At 36.1% G+C, this 21018-nt stretch overlaps 1 protein-coding gene across 1 annotated transcript in view; it reads left to right on the plus strand.

The window, feature by feature from the left end:
* Positions 1–21018, plus strand: part of EPC2 (enhancer of polycomb homolog 2) — a 102255-nt gene that overhangs the window by 35127 nt on the left and 46110 nt on the right. The window contains exon 2 of the mRNA XM_061199890.1: positions 4669–4828. Coding sequence (XP_061055873.1) covers positions 4669–4828 — 160 coding nt within the window. The remainder of the gene's footprint in view (positions 1–4668; positions 4829–21018) is intronic.

A 21018-nucleotide genomic window follows, 5' to 3' on the forward strand; every position in this document is an offset into this window, starting at 1 on the left:
GAGGTAATTGTCTTTTTCTTTCTTTCCTGAGTTCAGTCAACTCTTGCCATTTTTTTCCCCTGAGTTTTTTGCCCCCTTATCTGATTTTAGTTTTTAAGTTTCTTATTCAGGTGATTTTTTTTTTTTTTTTTTTCATATCCCTAAGTGTTTCTTTCAGGGATATTTAAGTTTGGGACATTCTTAGTTTTCTTCTCCACCTCCACTTTGGAGTAGAGAGAGTTCATTATTAGATGTATAGTTGAATCTCGTTTTTGGGGTTTTAATAATAGTAATAGACTTACTAGGTTTTCTTCTGTTCGTTTTTTGTAGATTCAGGGTGGTTCACAACATTCCTAGTTCAATGGTGCCATCTTCTGTCTGTGTAGACTGTGTAGCATAATCTGCTTTTGAGGAGTAGGCAGAGAATAGCTTGTCTCATTCTGGTTCTTTCTAGCTAGTGTTTCAAAATCCCCGTCATTTGGTTTTCTGCAGGATAGGTGAGGTGGTCTCAGTTTTTATCTTTTTCTTCTCTGCAAGGATCTGAAACTTCCTCTTTTGATTTTGATCTCCCAGAATTTTGCGGTATTCTGTTTTGTGCTGATGGCTCATCTCTAATTCAATTTGTTATAGTGGCTTTTTAAGTTTCTTAGTCCTTTACTAGTAAGTTTTCTATTATAGTGAGGTAGAGTAGGTAAATGTAGTTATTCAGTCAGGTATCTTTAATTGGGAATTGTGGATGTAAATTTTTAAAACATCAATGAATAATGTTTGACTTTGTATGCAGCCTAACCCAATAGATTCTGAAACCCTACAAGTTGGGGCATGAGCTTGGCAAGATGGAAAAGAGACATACAAATAATGATTCAAATTTCAGTCCTGCTGATTTCCGTCATAGAAATCATAGAGTCTTAGTTTACTCATCTCCAAAAGAAAAAATATTTCTACTCTGTCCCTGTAGGGTTGTGCCTGATACTTATTATACATGACTAGAAGTCATTAATTATTTAGCATGTTTTAGTTTGCGTTTAACGGCTTTTCATGTAATTTCATGTGTTACTAGGAAAAGTATAAAGTACAGAGAAAGTATAATATTTCTAGGGAAACACAAAAAGTGTTTAGGTATAATATGGTAGGTTTCAAAAGGATATTTCAGAATGTCAAAGTAACCATGAGAAGTGATTTTTGTGTATTTTGGTGGAGAGTTCTTTCATTTAAGATGTTAAGCTTTTATAGCATTTTTCTTTTTCTTTTTTTTCTTTTTTTTTTAGTTTATGAAAGAAGTGTAGATTTACTATTTACTATAGAAAATTTCTGAAACTGCAAAAGGGGACACAGAAGAAATCATTATAGCATTTTGTGGAATGTTCTATTCTGTATTCTTCCAGGCTTTTTTTGTGTCAATAGAGGTCTAAATTATGTTGTTTTTTACTACTACCTAAGAGTTCCATTTTATGGATATGCTAAGTCTGTATTTATTGCTATTTACACTTTTTTTTTTTGGTGCTATAAACAGTGCCATGATGAGCATTTTCATTTAGTCGGTGTTGCCCATTTGTTTGTTGCCTTCTGATGGATTCCATTAGTGGAGTTAGTGGGTCAAAGGCATGCTTTTTTAAAGGAAAGGAAATTAGGTAGTGCTTGGTTTTTAGTTATTTTTAAAAATTAGGTAACCTGACCAGTGTATGATGAAGCATGTAACAAGGAATCAGCATTACTCCTGTCAACATCTTCCCCCAATAAAATGACAAATCAAAACTGTGGTACCTACTTTGAGCTTTTTGTATGTTTGCCACTGATTATCGCTATTATATGAAACATGGTCCTCAAGAAGCCATATCATTGTTTTTTTCAGATTTTTTTGGATTGAGATACTGTTCGATAATCTGGGGAAGGTAATGATAGCTGAGAATTTATTCTTAGAGCTAAATTTGGTCTGTAGATTAAAATGGGGGAGGTGTCATGATCTGGCTCCTTAATTTCTGGCTGCATCTGTCATCTGTAGGCCGCGTTAAGAAGGGAGTCATCCATGATCTGTTTTTAAGTTTTTTCATTTGTAAAATTAATGTTAAATCTTAATCTATTAAAGATGTATTTCAAAAATTGGATAATACCTAAAAATGTTTTGTATTTAGGGCAAAGTCAAATATATATCAAAAGAATCTCTTCAAATAAAAAATGTGCTCAGTTTCCTTTTTTCACCTGTGTCTGTAGATTATTAGCATTACAAGAACATGGTTTTTTATCTGTCAGACTTTTCTAATAAGGATGAAATAGTCAAGGAACACTGGAATCAGAGTCCTGAAATTTGGCTCTCTTATATATCATTCCTATTTGCTAAGAGCAAGTCACTTGTTTCTTGAGTCTCATTTACAAAATGGGATAATATCTACGCCTGTGTCCCAAGATTGTAAGGAGCTAATAATACACATGTGATTGTGGGTGTACTTCGAGAGCTATAAAACATTACATAAATGCAGGGTGGCGTTGCATATTGCATCAGTTTCTTTAACTGGGAGAGGTGAAATATCATGAAGGAAATAGGAAAGTATAGGCTTAAATAATGCTAGAAATTGCCAACCTCAGTCAAGGCCTGGCTTCCTAGTTTCTTGATGCTGTTTCTTTGCGTGTTTGATCCCATCACAACTTCTTAGACGACTCAAAAATTTTAGTACTAATAGATTTTAACTAAATCGATAGTAGTTTTTATATGGGGAAATGTACTTAGTGCTCCAACTTGGGATTCTACCCTATGAAGAAAAACATATTTCTTCCTTGCACTGAAGGTGAAGAAACTCTCAGATCTAAGCCAGCACCCACCCTCATGTCCGTTTGTTCAATATTTGCCTTTTATTGAATGTCTCTGGGCTTTTGTCCATTTTGGATATTCTGTTTTCTCTGCCTGAGTTGTTTTCTTCTTTTCCTCTTTTGCCTTGCTAAAAATCCCTGTTGATCCTAAAACTCTTAGTTTACATTTTACTTCCTTTGGACATCTTTATCTATCCTCCCAAAACGAGTGGTTTGACTAATTGAAAAGAGATATGCTTGTCAAGCTCAGATCGCATACTCAGGTACCACTACCTAAGTTCCTTAATGGCAAAGTCTGTCTCTCATTCACTCATAATTCTCAGGGACAGGAGTAGTATCTGGTGTCTGCCAGGTACTCTGAAATGTGTTGAAAGGATGGCTACTGATAAGTAAATCTTAATTTATGCATTGCAGCATAGCCAGTACTCTTTCTTTTTTTTTAAATTGGGTTATAGTTGTTTTACAATGTTGTGTTAGTTTCTACTGCACAATGAAGTGAAGTAGCGTTCCCTGTGCTATATAGCAGGTTCTCATTAGTTATCTATTTTATACATATTAGTTAGTGTATATATGTCAGTCGCAATCTCCCAATTCATCCCACCTCCCCCTCCCCCCTTGGTGTCCATACATTTGTTCTCTGCACCTGTGCCTCTATTTCTGCCTTGCAGACAGGTTCATCTGTACCATTTTTCTAGATTCCACATATATGCATTAATATATGATATTTGTTTTTCTCTTTCTGACTAACTTCACTCTGTTTGACAGTCCCTAGGTCCATCCACGTCTCTACAAATGACCCAATTTTGTCCCTTTTTATGGCTGAGTAATATTCCGTTGTATATATGTACCACATCTTCTTTATCCATTTGTCTGCCAGTGGGCATTTAGTTTGCTTCCATGACCTGGCTATTGTAAATAGTGCTGCAGTGAACATTGGGGTGCATGTGTCTTTTTGAGTTATGGTTTTCTCTGGGTATATGCCAGTACTCTTTTAGGTAAGGAAATAACAGAAGGCCTCTCTGATGAGATGAGACTTGAAGGAATTTCAGAAACAATCCATTTGGATATTTAGGAACCTTAAAGGAGAGGAGGAGTGTGGCTAGAATAAAGTTTGGGAGGAGAAAAGTAGGAAATAAGGTCAGAGAGGTATAAAGCCTTGTAAGTCGTTGAGTGATTTTAACCTTTAATCTAAATATGAAGGGGATCCTTTGGGGAATGACATGACCTAATTTACTACCTTCCACAAGGTAAAGGTGCTTTGTTGGGAATGGTCCATAGTGGGTCAAGGGAGAAAGTGTCCATTAAATGGTGGAGGTAATGAAAAGTTACTAGAATCTGGGTGTATTTTATAAGAACTTTTTGTTTCACCTTTGTTAAAGAATATTTCCTGCCATGATAATAATATAGTCTGTTGAATATAATTTTATCTTTTCTTTGAGTTATTCAGAATTTTGTACTGTTGAAGTTTGAGATATATAAATGCAGAAGATACTTAAAATCTGTGATACAAATTCTTTTCCTGTTATTTGCATGTTTTTCTGTAATCTGGTTATCGGTGATAAACACCTCAATTAATTTGCGAACGGGATCGATTTTCTTGTAATGTTAAATTCTTGAGATGTTAAATTCTAGTTTGTGAATATTTAATCTTTTTTTAAAAAATCCTACTTATTAAAATTGTTATCATCTAACGTGGTATCAGTATGAGTACAAGTATTAAGGGAGAATGATAGCAATGTTTTCTGAAGATCTGTGGCAAAGGAACTGCTTAGAATTGATTCTTAAAGCACTGTGCAATTATTAAACAAAGTAAATTGTAAATAGAATTTTGCATTGAATTGACATTATTAAAACAACTCATGTTGCCTACTTTACATTTTCTAGGAACATCATTTACAGCGAGCTATTTCAGCACAGCAAGTGTTCAGAGAAAAAAAAGAGAGCATGGTCATTCCAGTTCCTGAGGCAGAGAGCAATGTCAACTATTACAATCGCTTGTACAAAGGAGAGTTTAAACAGCCAAAGCAGTTCATTCATATTCAGCGTAAGTTTGTTAATTCATTGTTTTCTGTTTGTAATTTAAATTTATCAACCAGTGAAAAATCCTTTCTTTTTGCCCAAAGAGATTTTAATTTTTCAGTTCATATGCACTGATTTATAGAAATGTTAAACATGAAAGAATAAAATCCCTCTATGCTTACATCTCAACTTCAAGATCATTTTGAGTGTGAGTTGCATTTGAAACATTTGATAGTTAGGTAGTATAGGATTTTCTGTAGCACTTACACTTTATTATATAGCTAAAAGGTGGTAGATTACCATACCCAAATAAAAGTTTATTTTTCAAGGCCTAGTGGCAATTATGCTGATTAGGGGCAAGTCTTCTAAAATTTTTAGAATTAGATCCTACACCTCTACCTTCATGTAGTTTTTATGGAATTCTAATTCTGCCTCCTTTGATCCTCTTATTTTTCTCCCCATTGTTACTATTTAAATGATCACCGTCTCTTGCCTTAAAACTGTTTCACTGATCTCCTGACTGTTCTGTTTACTATCCACCATCTCCTATCCTTACCCTCTTCTAACCTATCTTCTCCACAAGGTCCACTGGCACCAGAGTGGTCTTCTTAAAGTGTCCGTCTGATCAAATCATGATCTGGCTTAAAATCCTACTGTTGTTCTTTATTCTACAATAGGAATTTTCAGCTAATTTTGCAGACAGAATGCTGGTGTCTTGGTATCTTGTCTGGCTGTGTTTAAAAAAAAAATAACCTTGAATAGTTTGTTAAGATAGAGATTCTAAGGCTGTGCTTCAGGCCTGCCTGTATGAGAATCTCTGGTATGCAGCCTGGTAATAAGTATTTTTAAAAAGTTCTCCAGGTGATTCTGAAACATCTCCAGATTCAAGGCTGACTGTAAGATCTACTATTTTTCATCGATTCTAAGATGTGCCTTTGTCGCATTTGAAATGAGATTACATCTTAAATTGCTTTTGGATTAAAGTCTGGTTTGTCTAAAGAGAATTTCTACTTGTTTTTGCCAGGCATCTGGGGACCAACCTGAGACCACCTTAAAGTCTTTACTTTTTTGTTTTGTTTTATTTGTTTGTTTTTGGACCACACTGGTAGCTTTAGTTTTATTTGTTTGTTTTTTTAGACCACACAGGTAGGCTGTAGACCTGCTTGGAATTCAGTTCTCAGCGAGAGATTTTTCCCCCCTCCTTCCACCTAAGGGCAAGTTGAGAAATATAGTTTCATGCTGTTCCTTTCTACATGGCTGGTTTATTTCTTTATCTTACGCTGAGGCTGTTGCCCTTTGGTAGTATAGCTTTATGCAGGAGTATTCTATTAAATTTATTGATAGACCCCAATATAAAGCTTTTTTTTTTTTCTTTCTTGCAGTACATAAAGTAATTGTGCATCTTATATAGATTTGACAGAATTCAGTAATAGCCAAATTCTCTAATTCGAGTACAAGGCCCTTTGTGATTTGTTACCTGTTACCCCTTTAACCTCATTTCCTGTTGCTCTTTCCCTCACTCTTTGCACCATAGGGAATAACTTAAAATTATCCACATTTGCCTGGTTGTTTCACATTTCCTTGCATATGCTATTCAAGTCTTCTTTCCCTTTCTGTAGCTCATTTAAGACCTAACTCCCTTTTGAAGCTTACCCTGATTTCTCATTCTACCTCTCTTCTTTGCTTATCTTAGCACCTTGTACATACCTCTATCAGAGGACTCAGCATACTTTATTGCAATTGTTTGTAGCCATTCTTTCTCTCCTTTTAGACTGTGAGCTCCTTGAGGGCAGGGACTATGTTTTATTTTCCCTTTGTATCTTTAGTGTTAAATGCATGGCTTATAGATGCTCAATAAATGGCATGTTTGTTGACTGGTTCAATTGTTTTTAAATGGCTTAAAAGCCCTTAGGTGTCAAAACCATTTTCCAGAGACTTTTCCCCTAAGCATTCAAGAGAAATACACTTGCAAAAATTATTTGTGTGATTTGTTTCCACTATGTCTTTGACTTTGAGTCCCTTTAGAGTGTTGAATTTTCCTTGGCTTTGTATCAGGAATGAGATAGCTGTTCTTAATATGAATTTTAAGGAGTTTTCAAGCCAACTTATCCCCTTCCCCCTTTTTTTGTATTTTAATAACAATGTAGCTGGACAATAGGACCATTTGTAAAAGCCATTGTAGGAAACTGGAACCAGAAATTGGATGTAACCCATCTGGGTGGGGCCCATTAGATACAATAAACATTAATCTTGTGTTGTTTTTTTCATTTCATTTTATTCTATTGTTGTAATAAATGGAATAAAAATAATAGAAAATTATTTTAACTTTCATTTTTTCTCTTTTAGTCTGTCAGCATATATATTTTATATACTATACTAAATTGTACTACACATACAATTTTTTTCCTGTCTTTTCTCCATATATTTTAAGTTCCTCAGGTTTTTATACAGTCTCCTATTATCATTTTCAATGTATATATAATTTTCTGTCAAATTTATATTCCATTATTTGCTTACTTCTATACCTATTATTGACCTTAAGTTTATCTGTACTAAAATTTAAACTCGTTATTGTTGACTCTTTTTTCAAGGAAGGCTTGATATAACTTCTTTCTAAGTCCTTGAATACAAGGAATTTCAGAAAATATTGCTCTGGATTTTTCTTTTTCTTCTTTTAATGATAGATTTGAAAGAATCGCCTCCCATTTCCCTGGCTAGAAAAACACAGTTGCCACAGTAGGGCGGCTTAGCTCAGACCCATCACATTGCTTGCCTGGGCTTTGGCAGACACCTTTGTATTGGTCTGCCAAAGTATTGTACTGTATTGCTCTGCTCTAGTCTTTGTACCTTCCAGTCATCCACACTGCCACTATTGTGATTGGTACCCATTTAGAATTTTTCAAAGACTCACTGTTGCCTGTGGGATAAAATTTTAACATATTTGTATGGTGTTTAAGGCCCTCCTTTGTGCCTGTCCAGTCACAATTTGCTGTGTGTTCTTCCACCATGACATCAGCCTCATTGAAATGAACTGTTGGAGGTCTGTTTCCTCCACTAGACTGTAAGTTCCTCAGGAACAGAAGCTGCATCTCTTTCTCCGGACAGTCCTACACTACAGTCTCAGAACACCGTGCCCCACCCCCCATTCCTCTAACCCTTCACACTTCCAGCTACAATAATAATGACCTCCTTTTAGATCTCTGACTTATCTCTTATTTTTTCATGCCTCCAGGCCTTTACATAGCCCTTTACTTCTCTTCTCCTCTTTTTAAAATACAACTTGTTCTTCAAGGCTCGTCTCCAGGACTACCTTTAGGAGCCTTTTCCTGACCCCTCTAAGCAGAGTTCTTGGCACTGTTTACCTCAAGCCCTCCTGTGTTGTGTGCATCGACCACCTGCAGTTGTGATTGTTTGCCCTCTGTGGCTTCACTAGGTCATAAGGCTCATTGAGAGGAGGGACTTCTTTTTTCCCTTTTAATTTTACTGCTTACTGTAGTACCTAGCATATGATTAGGTATGCAGTTAAATATTTGCCAAATAAATAAATCAGTGAATGAATGGTGAAGATATAAGCATACACATCATGACTTTTTTGAGACATCGATCTCATAGGACTCAAAATTGTATACAGAATTAAATACAAGAATAAAATTATTGGTGTGTACAGTGAAATTGAGAGACCTGCTCTGTGGATCAGGTTAAAAATTGAGCTCACTTATTCACCAACAGTGTCATTTTAGGACAAAAAGTGTCTGCCAAGAAGGAGTTAGGAGTGGAATGACTCCAGTCTTGGTGTGGATGTGAGATAAACCTGCCTATTCTTTCCTGTCCCTTTCGGTACCAGTTCGCCATAGTAACCCATATTGGTATTCTGGGGAACTTATTTAATCACAACACATTGTGGTGTTCTGACCAGGTCGAAAGCATCTTGGTGACCTATAGTCGTTGATGACCCAAGATACTCAAACTGTTCCTCATTTAAGCTAATTCTACACATTGGTCAGTTGTGTGACATACAGAAAATGCTACTTCTGTTTTACTTACTGTTTTAACAAATTTACTTTGGGTACCTCAACCCAGATGTTAAAATTCTTTCATTCCTTTTGGAGTTTAAGAACTTCATTAAATTCAAGATCCAAATTTTTTTTTTAAGGAAATGACTTTGTTTACATTGCAGTAAATTCTTTATTTTGACCTCCCATTACCCCTTTTACTTAATATATTTTACAGTATCTCAGAATTTTAGAAAGTGAAAGAACTTAAGATATTGTTTCATAAGTATTCTGTAGTTAATTTATGTCCAGTTTCAAACTCAATTAAATGCTTCTTTGAAACAGGACTCCTTTGCTTGTTTTGAAATGAAGGTTCACTTCCCCTTCTCAGTGCATTACTCCTACAAACACAGATCAGTAGAATGTCTCACCTGTTTCTTGGCTGAAAGAAAGAGTTCAGGAGAAAGAATTGGTGGGGTAGCACCCCTTGTTATCTGTCAGGCAGGGAGAGGAACCCACTCAGAGGAAACTGAATTCTGCTGTTTGTGTCTGCAGCCAACATCTTAAGCCCTGGGAAGGTGCCTGTCCATGTGTGTACACTGCTGTACACCTCAGTACACTTGAAACTGACTCCTCAGTTCAGTGAAGCTGGCCATTGTCAAGTCTACAATTGGAAAAGAAGAAAAATTCTCCTTTTTTAGTGTAAGGTGGACGTATGTATTCTACTAGGTTTTCAGCAAGAGTGAGACAGTTGCTGATCTAACATCCAACTTTAATTTCATTATCCTTGGAATGTTTTTTGCTGTTCTCCCTATTAAACAAAAATGATGATAACTGACCTTTTGCTTTGGCAGGGCAAATATGTTTTGATTGGCAAGAGTTGGAGAAGATACCAAATGAAGAGCATTGTTTTGTTTATACAGTAAAACTTTTTGGTGGAAAGGATGCATTCTAGGAACATTATTTCTTGTAAAAATGTCACTGGATATCTATTAAGAAATCAAATTGAGCAGAAATGACATCACACATTTAAATAAATACCAGAAAAGCCATGCCACAAGTATAGGAGTGGATTGTATCAGATTTGTGGACAACACATTCCAGGTGAAGCTAGATTCCAGGTTGAGGTGGTTAGAGGAGTGATATGAGGGGCAGTGAGCAAGGTCAGGCCCTGAGGGCAACCTACATTCAGATTAGCTGGCTTTAAGAGTCTTCCTCTCTTCTCAAGATTGTGCTAAGCCTCCTATCCTTGGATAAAGCTGTGAGTGTGGGCAGTAGTGCTAAAATGGTAGAGTAGTATCTGGGTAACTACTAATCCAGGAAAGGATGAGGAGCCCTAAAACTTAGAAAATTACATATTAAGTAATTCCAGGTATTTGGGAAAACAAAATAATCATTTGACAGTCTGGGACAGAGAGGTGAAAGAGAAGTCTGAGTACAAGGAGCAGGCCCCTTGGGCCTATATGCATTTACTTATGTCCACTATTTAAAAAAAATTACCAAGGGCATTTTTCACAGAACTAGAACAAATACTTTTAAAATCTGTGTGGAAACAGAAAAGACCCTGAATAGCCAAAACAATCTTGAGAACGAAGAACAGAGCCGGAGGAATCATGCTCCCTGACTTCAGACTATACTACAAAGCTACAGTAATCAAAACAGCATGGTGGGACTTCCCTGGTGGCGCAGTGGTTAAGAATCTGCCTGCCAATGTGGGGGACACGGGTTCGAGCCCTGGCCCGGGAAGATCCCACATGCTGCGGAGCAGCTAAGCCCCTGCTCCACAACTGCTGAGCAACCCCCGCTCTCCACAACTAGAGAAAGCCTGCACACAGCAACGAAAACCCAGTGCAGCCAAAAATAAATAAATAAAAATAAATTTATAAAAAAAAAAAAAAAAAAAACAGCATGGTACTGGCACAAAAACAAACATGTAGATCAATGAAACAAGATAGAGAGCCCAGAAATAAACCCACTTGCTTATGGTCAATTAATCTACAACAAAAGAGGCAAGAATATACAATGGAGAAAAGACAGTCTCTTCAATAAGTGGTGTTTGGAAAACTGGACAGCTACTTGTAAAAGAACGAAATTAGAACATTCTCTAACACCATATACAAAAATAAACTAAGAATGGATTAAATGTAAGACTGGATACTATAAAACTCCTAGAGGAAAAAATAGGCAGAACACTGACATAAATTGCAGCCATATTTTTTTGGATGCGTTTCCTAAAGTAAAGGAAATAAAAGCAAAAATAAACAAATGGGACCTAATTAGACTTAAAAGCTTTTGCACAAGAAAGGAAACTACTGACAAGATGAAAAGACAACCTACTGAATGGGAGAAAATATTTGCAAATGATATGACCAATAAGGGATTAATATCCAAATATATAAACAGCTCATATAACTCAACATCAAGAAAACAACCTGATTTATAAATGGGTAGAAGGGGACTTCCCTGATGGTCCAGTGGTTAAGACTCAGCGCTCCAATGCAGGGGGCGTGGGTTCAATCCCTGGCAGGGGAACTAAGATCCCACATGCCGCCTGGCGTGGCCAAAAAAAGGAGGGGGGGTGGGCAGAAGAACTGAATAGGCATTTTTCCAAAGAGGACATGCAGATGCGCAACAGGCACATGAAAAGATGATCAACATCACTAATCATCATGGAAATGCAAATCAAAACCACAATGAGGTATCACCTCACACCTGTCAGAATGGCTGTCATCAAAAAGAAAACAAATAACAAACGGTGGTGAGGATGTGGAGAAAAGGGAACCCTCATACACTGTTGGTGGGAATGTAAATTGGTGCAGCTACTGTGGAGAACAGTATGGAGGTTTCTTAAAAAGCTAAAAATAGAACTACCATACGACCCAGCAGTACCAATCCTGGGTGTATATCTGAAAAAAACAAAAACACTAATTCGAAAAGATACATGCACCTCAATGTTCATAGCAGCATTATTTACAGTTGCCAAGATATGGAAGCAACCCAAGTGTCCATAAACAGATGAATGGATAAAGAAGATGTGGTATATATACACAATGAAATACTGCTGAGCCATAAAAAAAGTTTTAGGAGCATGCTCCCAAGACCTTGTAATTAAAGGAGCCAGAATTTGAACCAGGCAGTCAGATTCCAGAATCCATGCTTTTTTTTTCTTCTAGTTTTATTGAGATATAACTGACATACAGGACTGTGTAAGTTTAAGGTGTACAGCATAATGATTTGCCTTACACTTATTTTGAAATGATTACCAGAATAAATTTAGTTAACATCCATCACTTCATATACAGAAAAAGAAAGAAGAATAAAAATATTTTTCCCCCTGTGATGTGAACTCTTAGGATTTACTCTCTTAACAGCTTTCATATGTAACATAGAGCCATGTTAACTATAGTCATCATGTTGTACATTACATCCCCAGAATTTACTTATCTTATAACTGGAAGTTTGTACCTTTTGACCACCTTCATCCAGTTCTCCCTCCCCCAACCTCCCACCTCTGGTAATCACAAATCTGATCTCTCTTTCTATGAGTTTGGGGTGGGGGGTTGGAAATTTTTTTTTTTATATCTACTTCTAAGTGAGATCATACAGTATTTGCTACCTTTCTCTGACTCAATTCACTTAGCATAATGCCCTCAAGGTCCATCCATAATGCCCGTAAATGGGCAGGATTTCCTGCTTTTTAATGGCTGAATAATATTCCATTGTACTACAACTTTCGTTTGTCGATGGGCACTTAGGTTGTTTCTATGTCTTGGCTATCGTAAATAAGGCTGCTGTGAACATGGGGGTGCATATATCTCTTCAACACAGTGTTTTCATTTCCTTTGGCTTATTCCCAGAAGTGGGGTTGCTGAATCATATTGTAGTTCTATTTTTAACTTTTTGAGGAACCTCCATACTGTTTTCCATAGCGGTTGTATCAATTTGCATTCCTACCGACAACGCACAAGGGTTCCCTTTTCTCCGTATACTTACCAGCATTTGTTATCTCTTGTCTTTCTGGTGCTAGTCATTCTAACAGGCATGAGGTGATATCTTGTGATTGTGATTTGCGTTTCCCTAATAATTAGTGAGGCCGAGCATCTTTCCATGTACGTGTTAGCCATTCATGTATCTTCGTTGTACAAATGCCTGTTCAGGTCCTTTACATATTTTTAAGTGGATTAATAGGGTTTTTTTTAAACATTTTTAGATTTACAAAAAATTGAACAGATATAGTACAGTGAATTCCCATATACTACCTCCTACACACACACGCACACACAATTTCCACTATTATTATCTTGCATTAGTGTGGTACATTTGTTACAGTTAATGTAGTCAGTACCTTATTAACTAAAGTCCATACTCTTTGGTGTTTGTGTTGTACAGTTTTATGAATTTTTAAAAATTCATGTCATAGATCCACCATTACATTATCCTATAGTTGAATTACGATAAAAACTCCCTGTATTTTCACCTATTCATTCCTTCAAATCCCTGGCAACCACTGATCTTTTTGCTCTCTCTGTTTTGCCTTTTCCAAAAATGTAATATAGGTGAAATTATACAGTACATAGGCTTTTCAGACTGGCTTCCTTAACTTATCAGTATGCATTTAAGATTCTTCTAATTTTTTTTTGGCTTGATAGTTGTTTTTTTTTTAATCATTGAATAATATTCCATTGTATGGATAATTCAGAGTTTGTTTATTCATTTACCTATTGAAGGACACCCTGGTTGCTTCCAATTTTGGGCAATTATGAAAAATGTACTCTAATAGCATGTTTTTGTGTGGACGTAAGTTTTTATCTCTCTTGGGTAAATACCTAGGAGTGCAATTGTTGGTTTGTACAGTAAGGCAGTGTTTAGCTTTGAAAGAAACTGCCAAACTGACTTCCAAAGTGGCTATTCCATTTTGCATTTCTACCAGCAGTGAATGAGAGCTCATGTTGCTCTGTATCCTCATCAGCTTTTGGTATTGTCAATTTAGAATTTTAGCCATTCTAATAGGTATGTAATGGTATCTCATTATTTTAACTTGTAATTCCCTAATAACCTAGGATGTTGAGTACCTTTTCATATCATTAATTGCAGTTTGTATATCTTCTTTGGTGAGGTGTCTGTTGGATCTTTTACCCATTTTTTAATTGGGATCGTTGTTTTCTTACTGTTGATTTTTTTTTTAAACTGTAGATTTTTTTAATTTTATTTTATTTATTTATGTATGTACGTATGTATGTATGTATGTTTGTCTGCATTGGGTCTTTGTTGCTGTGCACAGGCTTTCTCTAGTTGCGGCGAGCAAGGGCTACTCTTCATTGAGGTGCGCGGGCTTCTCATTGCAGTGGCTTCTCTTGTTGCGGGGCACGGGCTCGAGGCGCGCGGGCTTCCGTAGTTGCAACATGCGGGCACTAGAGCGCAGGCTCAGTAGTTGTGGCACACGGGCTTAGTTGCTCCGCGGCATGTGGGATCTTCCCAGACCAGCGCTTGAACCCGTGTCCCCTGCCTTGCCAGGTGGATTCTTTTTTTTTTTTTTTTTTTTTAATTTATTTATTGATTGATTGCTATGTTGGGTCTTCGTTTCTGTGCTAGGGCTTTCTGTAGTTGCAGCAAGCGGGGGCCACTCTTCATCGCGGTGCACAGGCCTCTCACTATTGTGGCCTCTCTTGTTGCAGAGCACAGGCTCCAGAGGCGCAGGCTCAGTAGTTGTGGCTCACGGGCCTAGTTGCTCTGCGGCATGTGGGATCTTCCCAGACCAGGACGCGAACCCGTGTCCCCTGCATTAGCAAGCAGATTCTCAACCACTGCGCCACCAGGGAAGCCCGCCAGGTGGATTCTTAACCACTGTGCCACCAGGGAAGCCCCTTACTGTTGAATTTTAAGTGTTCTGTATATATTTTGGAGTCCTTTATCAGATATGAGTTTTTTTAATATTTTCTCCCAGTCTGTGGCTATCTTTTCATTCTTTTAATAGTGTCCTTCATAGAGAAGAAGTTCTTAATTTTAAAGAGGTCCAACTTAATTTTTTTCTTTCATGGATCTTGCTTTTGGTGGTATTTCTAAAATCTCATTACCAAACATAAGAGCATCTAGATTTTCTCCTATGTTACTTTCTAGTACATTTATAGGTCTGTTTTACATTTAGGCCTGTGATTCATTTTGAGTTAATTTTTGTGAAAGGTGTAAGGTTTGTGCCTAGATTCATCTTTTTTAATATGGATGTCCAGTTGTCCCAGCACTGTTTGTTGAAAAGACTATTCTTTTTCCATTGAATTGTCTTTGCTCCTTTGTCAAAGATCAGTTGAGTGTATTTGTATGGGTCTATTTCTGGACCCTCTATTCTCTTCCACTCATCTTTTTGTCTATTTTTTGGTCAATAGCACACTGTCTGAATTACTGTAGCTTCATAGTAAGTCTTGAAGTCAGTCCTCTGACTTTATTCTTCTTCAGTATTCTGTTGACTATTCTGGATATTTTTGCTTCTTCATATAAACTTGAGAATCACTTTGTCAATACTGATTGATACACAAAATGACTTGCTGGGATTTCGACTGAGATTGCGTTGAATCTTTAGATCAAGTTGGGAAAAGCTGATGTGTTAACCAAATTGAGTCTTCCTACCCATAAACATGACTGTCTTTCCATTTATTTAATTCTTTGATATGTTTCACCAGAGTTTTGTTGTTTTCCTCATATAGAACTTTTACATATTTTGTTAGATTTGTACCTTAATGTTTCATTTTTTGGGATGCTAATGTAAATGGTTTTGTGTTTTTAGTTTCAAATTCCACTTTCTCATTGCAGTATATAGGAAAGTGTTTGACTTTTGTCTATTAACCTTGTATTCTGCAACCTTGCTATAATCACTTAGTTCCAGGAGTTTTTGGTCAGTTCTTTCATAGAATGTATATACATATGTACATAGACAAGCTTATCATCTGTGAACAAAGACAGTTTAATTTCTCCCTTCCCAGTCTTTATAGCTTTTGTTTCCTTTTTTCTTTTTTTTTTTTTTGTCTTACTGCATTAGCTGGGACTTCTGGTACAATGTTGAAAAGCAGTGGTGAGAGGGGACATCCTTGCATTGTTTCTGATATTGGTAGGAAAGCTCTTAGTTTCACGCCACTAAGTATGATGTTTGCTGTAAGTTTTTTGTAGATGTTCTTTATCAAGTTGAGGAAGTTTCCCTGTATTCCTAGTTTGCTGTCAGTTTTTATCATGGTTGGATTTTGTTAAATGCTTTTTAACAAAAAAGCATTTTTTTGTTAAATGCTTTTTCTGCATTATTTCTGCATCAATAATCTAATCTTCCACCTGTGGGAACTGTAAAAGGAAGAGCAAATTAAATCCAAAGTAAACAGAAGAAAAGAAATAGGATAAGAAATAGAGCAGAAATCTACTGATACCAATAGAGTTTTGGTTTTTGGTTTGACCAGAAACCAAAATAGAGCAGAAATAATTACATCTATTGATATAATTTTGATTTTTTTCTTTGTTGATGTGGTGGGTTACATTCGTTGATTTTTTTCCCAGCTTTGCATACCTGTGATAAATCTCACTTGGTCATGGAGTATAATTCTTTTTATACATTTTTAGATTCGATTTTATTGAGGATTTTTGCTTCTATGTTCGTGAGAGATATTGGTCTGTAGTTTTCTTGTAATGTCTTTATCTGATTTTGGTATTAGGGTAATGCTGGCCTCATAGAATGAGTTAGGAAGAATTCCCTCTGTTTCTATCCTCTGAAAGACATTGTAGAGAATTGATACGATTTCTTCCTTAAATGTTAGGTAAAATTCACCAGTGAGCCCATCTGTGCCTGGTGCTTTCAGTTTTGGAAGATTATTAATTATTGATTCAATTTCTTTAATAGAGACAGGCCTATTCAGATTGTATATTTTTTCTTGTGTGAGTTTTGGCAGATTGTGTCTTTCAAGGAATTAGTCCGTTTCATAAAGGTTATCAAATTTGTGGGCATAGAATTGTTCACAGTATTCTTTGACCATCCTTTTAATGTCCATGGATTCGGTAGTGATGCTCCCTATTTTTAAATTTCTGATATTAGTAATTATGTTCTGTCTCCTTTTTTCTTAGTTAGCTTGGCTAGAGCCTTATTGATTTTATTGATCTTTTCCAAAAACCAGCTTTTGGTTTTGTTGATATTTTTCTCTATTGATTTCCTGTTTTCACTTTCACTGATTTCTGCTCTATTTCTTACTCTATTTCTTTTATTCTGCTTACTTTGGATTTAATTTGCTCTTCCTTTTCCAATTCCCACGGGTGGAAGATTAGATTATTGATTTTAGATCTTTCTTCTTTTCTAACATATGCATTCAATGCTTAAATTTTCTTCTAAGCACTGCTTTTTTACATCCCACAAATTTTGACGAGTAACATTTTCATTTAGTTCAAAATATTTTAAAATTTCTCTTGATATTTCATCTTTGACCATATTTATAAGTGTATTGTTTAAACTCTAAGTATTTTGGGATTTTCCAGCTATGCTTCTCTTAGTGATTGCTAGTTTAATTCCATTGTGATGTGAGAGCAGATGTTGTATGATTTTTATTCTTTTAAATTTATTAAGGTTTTTTTAATGTCCCAGGATGTGGTATCTTGGTCAGTGTTCCGTGTGAGCTTGAAAAGAATGTGTAATCTGTGTTGTTGGATGATGTGGTCTGTGGATGTCCATTATATCCATAATATGATTGATAGTGGTGTTGAGTTCAGCCATGTCCTTACTTCCACGTTATTTTTGTTTTGAACCCTTTTAGAGTAAGTTACAGAGGTAACTTTATCTATGAATACTTTATCTATGAATACTCTTTATCTATGAATACTTACGTGTGTGTTTCTTAAAAACACATTCTTTTACATAACCAAAGCACAGTTATCAAAATCAGTAATTGCCACTGCAATTACCTAATCTGTTCACCTCATTTATATTTTAATAATTGCCCCAGTAATATTCTTTATAGTGAAGGAAAACTTCAGATGATATGTTGCATCCAGCCATCACATGATGGCTTTGGGCTATTCCTAAATCTTTTTGTGCATCATGCCACTGACATTTTTGAGTACAGGCCAATTATTTTGTACAGTGTTCCACAATTTGGGTTTGCCTGTTTCCTGGGATTTGATTCAGGTTAAAATGGGTGTTTTTGTTTTGTTTTTTAAATATTTATTTATTTGGCTGCTCTGGGATCTTTGTTGCAGCGTGCGGTATCTTCATTGCAGTGTGCGGGATCTTTAGTTGCGGCATGTGGGCTCTTAGTTGCAGCATGCGGGATCCCTGACCAGGAATCGAACCCAGGCCCCCTGCATAGGGAGCTCAGAGTCTTAACTGCTGGACCACCAGGGAAGTCCCTAAAATGGGGTTTTTGTTGTTGTTTTGTTGTGGTAAAAAACACATAACAAATTTTCTCTATTAACACTTTTTAAGTATACATTACAGTATTAACTATATGCACATCATTGTACAACAGATCTCTAGAATTTTTTTAAAATTTATTTATTTTATTTACTCATTTTTGGCTGTGTTGGGTCTTTGTTGCTGCACGCGGGCTTTCTCTAGTTGCGGCGAGCGGGGGCTACTCTTCGTTGCGGTGCGCAGGCTTCTCATTGCGGTGGCTTCTCTTGTTGCGGAGCACTGGCTCTAGGCACGCGGGCTTCAGCAGTTGTGGCATGCAGGCTCAGTAGTTGTGGCTCACGGGCTCCAGAGTGCAGGCTCAGTAGTTGTGGCACATGGGCTTAGTTGCTCCATGGCATGTGGGATCTTCCCAGACCAGGAATCGAACCCGTGACCCCTGCATTGGCAGGCGGATTCCTAACTGCTGCGCCACGAGGGAAGTTCTAGAATTTTTTATTTTGTATAACTGAAACTAAACAATTCCCTGTTAACACCCTCCCTGCAGTACCTGACAAGCACCGTTCTACTTTTTGTATCTGTGAATTTGTCTACTTTAAGTGGAATCCTGTGGTATTTGTCTTTTTGTGACTGGCTTATTTCACTTAGCATAATGTCCTTGAAGTTCATCCATGTTGTAGCATATGACAAGATTTCCTTCTTTTTTAAGGCTGAATAATATTTCATTGTATGTATATACCACATTTAGTTTATCCATTCATCTGTTGATGGACATTTTGGTTGCTTCCATATCTTGGCAGTTGTAAAAAACATTGCAGTGAACATGGGTGTTCACATATCTCTTTGAGATCCTATTTTCAGTTCTTTTGGATATATGCACAGAAGTGTGATTGCTGGATCACATGGTAATTCTACTTTTAATATTTGAGGAAACTTCATATTTTTTCCATGGTGGCAGGACCTATATTATCATCCTACCAACAGTGCACAGGGTTCCAATTTCTCCACTTTCACCCCAAGTGTAATTTTTTGTGTTGTGTTTTATTTTAGAAGTGGCCATCCTAATGAGGGTGAGATGACATCTCATTGTAGCCTTGTGTTTCCCTAATGTTTAGTGATGTTGAGCATCTTTTCATATGCTTGTTGGCTATTTGTATATCTTCTTCGGCAAATTGTCTATTCATATCCTTTAAATCGGTTATTTGGTTTTTTGTTGAGTTGTAGGAGTTCTTTATATATTCTTACATAAAGATATATGTTATACCCTTATCAGATATATGTTTTGCAAATATTTTCTCCCACTCCATATTTTCACTCTTTAGATTGTTTCGTTTGATGCAGTCCCATTTGTCTATTTTTGCTCTTGTAGCCTGTGCTATTGGTGTCATATTCAAGTAATCATAGGCAAATCCAGTGTCACGAAGTTTTCTGCCTTTGTTTTCTTCTAGGAGTTTCAAGTTGATATTTGTATATGATGTAAGATAAGTGTCCATCTTCTTTTTTTTTTTTGCTATCTTCATATTTTGCACGTGGATTTCCAGTTTTCCCAACACCGTTTGTTGAAGAGACTATCCTTTCTCCATTGTTTAGCCTTGGCACCCTTTTTGATCATTTGGTCATATACATAATGGTTTATTTCTTTGCTGTCTGTTCCATTGGTCTGTATGTCTGTCTTTATGGCAGCCACACAGATTTGATTATTGTGTCATTGCAATATGTTTTGAAGTCTAAAATGTGTATTTTAAAATGAGATATATCTACCGTAGGGCTGATTTTTGAAAAGAATATTTGGTGAAATCTTCTTTAGTTAAAGAGTCTCTTTTTGTAAAAGAAATTATTCATTGCTCTCTAATTCATGTTTTTTACATTTGGATTTTTTCAGATCTATTAAGATTTCTATTTTAAATCTTCCTGATATCTTCTGTATACTGAGTTTACTTCCTTGTCCATTTAATACTTTGCTAACATTAAAACAAGTCTCTTTATAAGAATACTGCTGTTTAATTTCTCAAGTTCCTGACCATTTAGTGGGCTAGAGAGATATGTGCTCTTTCTGTGACTTATTTATTAATTATTTTACACTATAGATATTAATAGAATGTGTGTTCTTACTGATATAAAATATATAATTGTAGAATTAGTTTGTACTAATTAAGCCAAGATACTGCGTGAACCCAGATGTCTGAGTGAGGCTTTTTGCCCTCCTACTGTACTTGTTGAAAGATTGGTTGAGAGTGAATGAGAAGGATAAGAGGTTTGAACAGAAGAATCTGGGGATCACAGTACATAGGGATCACAGACCCAGAATATATTCTTAAAACACAAAATTGTTTTTAGAGTCACAAAGTAACATGATTTTACTTTATCTTTAAATAGATAATGCATTTAGAAGATTCCAAAATAAAAATATACAAAAACAACTTCATCCCTGTCCTCTACTCCAGTCACCCTCCCCTTATAAGTAACCACTTTTATTAGTCTATCTATTCTTTTAGGGTTTTGTTACACAAATTGAAGTACATAGGAAATTATATTCTTATACCCCTTCTTACACAAAAATTAGCACACTGTATGTACTTTTTAGCATATTTTGTGTGTGTGTGTATGTGTAAGAGTATAGTCTAGAAATTATCCTATATCAGCATGTAGAGTGTGTCCTCATGCCTTTTTACTACTGCATAAGTAGTCCTTTGTGTTTGGGATGTGCCAGTTTATTATCCAGTTTCCTATGGAAGGAAACTTGGATTGTTTCCAGTCTTTTGTTATTACAAATAGTGCTTCAGTGAATAATTTTGAATATAAAGAATTTCATAAAGGTACGATTATATCTTTTTCTTACAGAAGTTATCAAATTGC

This window comes from Eubalaena glacialis, chromosome 1, assembly GCF_028564815.1.
Source record: "Eubalaena glacialis isolate mEubGla1 chromosome 1, mEubGla1.1.hap2.+ XY, whole genome shotgun sequence".
Lineage (NCBI taxonomy): Eukaryota > Metazoa > Chordata > Mammalia > Artiodactyla > Balaenidae > Eubalaena > Eubalaena glacialis.